The sequence below is a fragment of the Penaeus monodon genome, chromosome 28 (assembly GCF_015228065.2).
Source record: "Penaeus monodon isolate SGIC_2016 chromosome 28, NSTDA_Pmon_1, whole genome shotgun sequence".
NCBI classification, from domain to species: domain Eukaryota; kingdom Metazoa; phylum Arthropoda; class Malacostraca; order Decapoda; family Penaeidae; genus Penaeus; species Penaeus monodon.
This window is the reverse complement of record NC_051413.1, coordinates 24,213,898-24,214,553: the sequence shown is the minus strand read 5'-3', so window position 1 is coordinate 24,214,553 and position 656 is coordinate 24,213,898. Positions and strand designations below refer to the sequence as shown.

General features: G+C 49.5%; 1 protein-coding gene across 1 annotated transcript in view; it reads left to right on the top strand.

The window, feature by feature from the left end:
- Window positions 1–656, top strand: part of LOC119591109 (zinc finger protein 771-like) — a 1,949-nt gene that overhangs the window by 962 nt on the left and 331 nt on the right. The window contains exon 2 of the mRNA XM_037939825.1: window positions 430–602. Coding sequence (XP_037795753.1) covers window positions 430–602 — 173 coding nt within the window. The remainder of the gene's footprint in view (window positions 1–429; window positions 603–656) is intronic.

Genomic DNA, 656 nt, shown 5'->3' with positions numbered 1-656 from the left:
GGCAAGTTGGCGAGATTTTTGTGTTCATTACACAAGCAAATCATGTATTAGCTTCGCGCTGCGTGATGAGCTATTTGTTCTAATCTAAGTGAAACAGTCTTTTTGTTTGGTCCTGTAGAGTTTTCTTAATGTAAGCTACGTACACTGTGGCGAATAAAGTGCAGTGTTTGGCAGCGTGTTTCCTCATTCTTTGCGTGAACTGTACATACATTCTGCCTTGAATAAGACTATATGAAAGCTTGGTTCTAACGTGGAATTATGATGCACTGAAAAAGTAAAGAGACAGTTAAAAGTGCATTTTCAATTTACGGGGAAAATCCATTTGAAGCTCAGTGAAAATAGTCATAATTCTAAGTGTACTTTGTTATAACGATGTGAGTGGCATTGAGAGAGCAACTACACAACTCCTCCTCTTCTGTTCTGTTTTAGGCCCTCCTCTGCCCACCCAGTGCTTTCAGCAGAAACCAGGAACCGCTCGTGCTCGCCGCGGGCGCGCTCGGTCCTTCGCCCCGCCAGGCCAGCGCGCCAGGACCCGACGGAGCCCAAGCCGGAGCCGCCTTCGCCCAGCGGCCGGGGAGCTCCCGACCGGCAGCCGGCCACGGGTATTCAAGCGCGAGGGTCAATGCTGGAGACCTGGACTCCCTCCTGGTCAACTT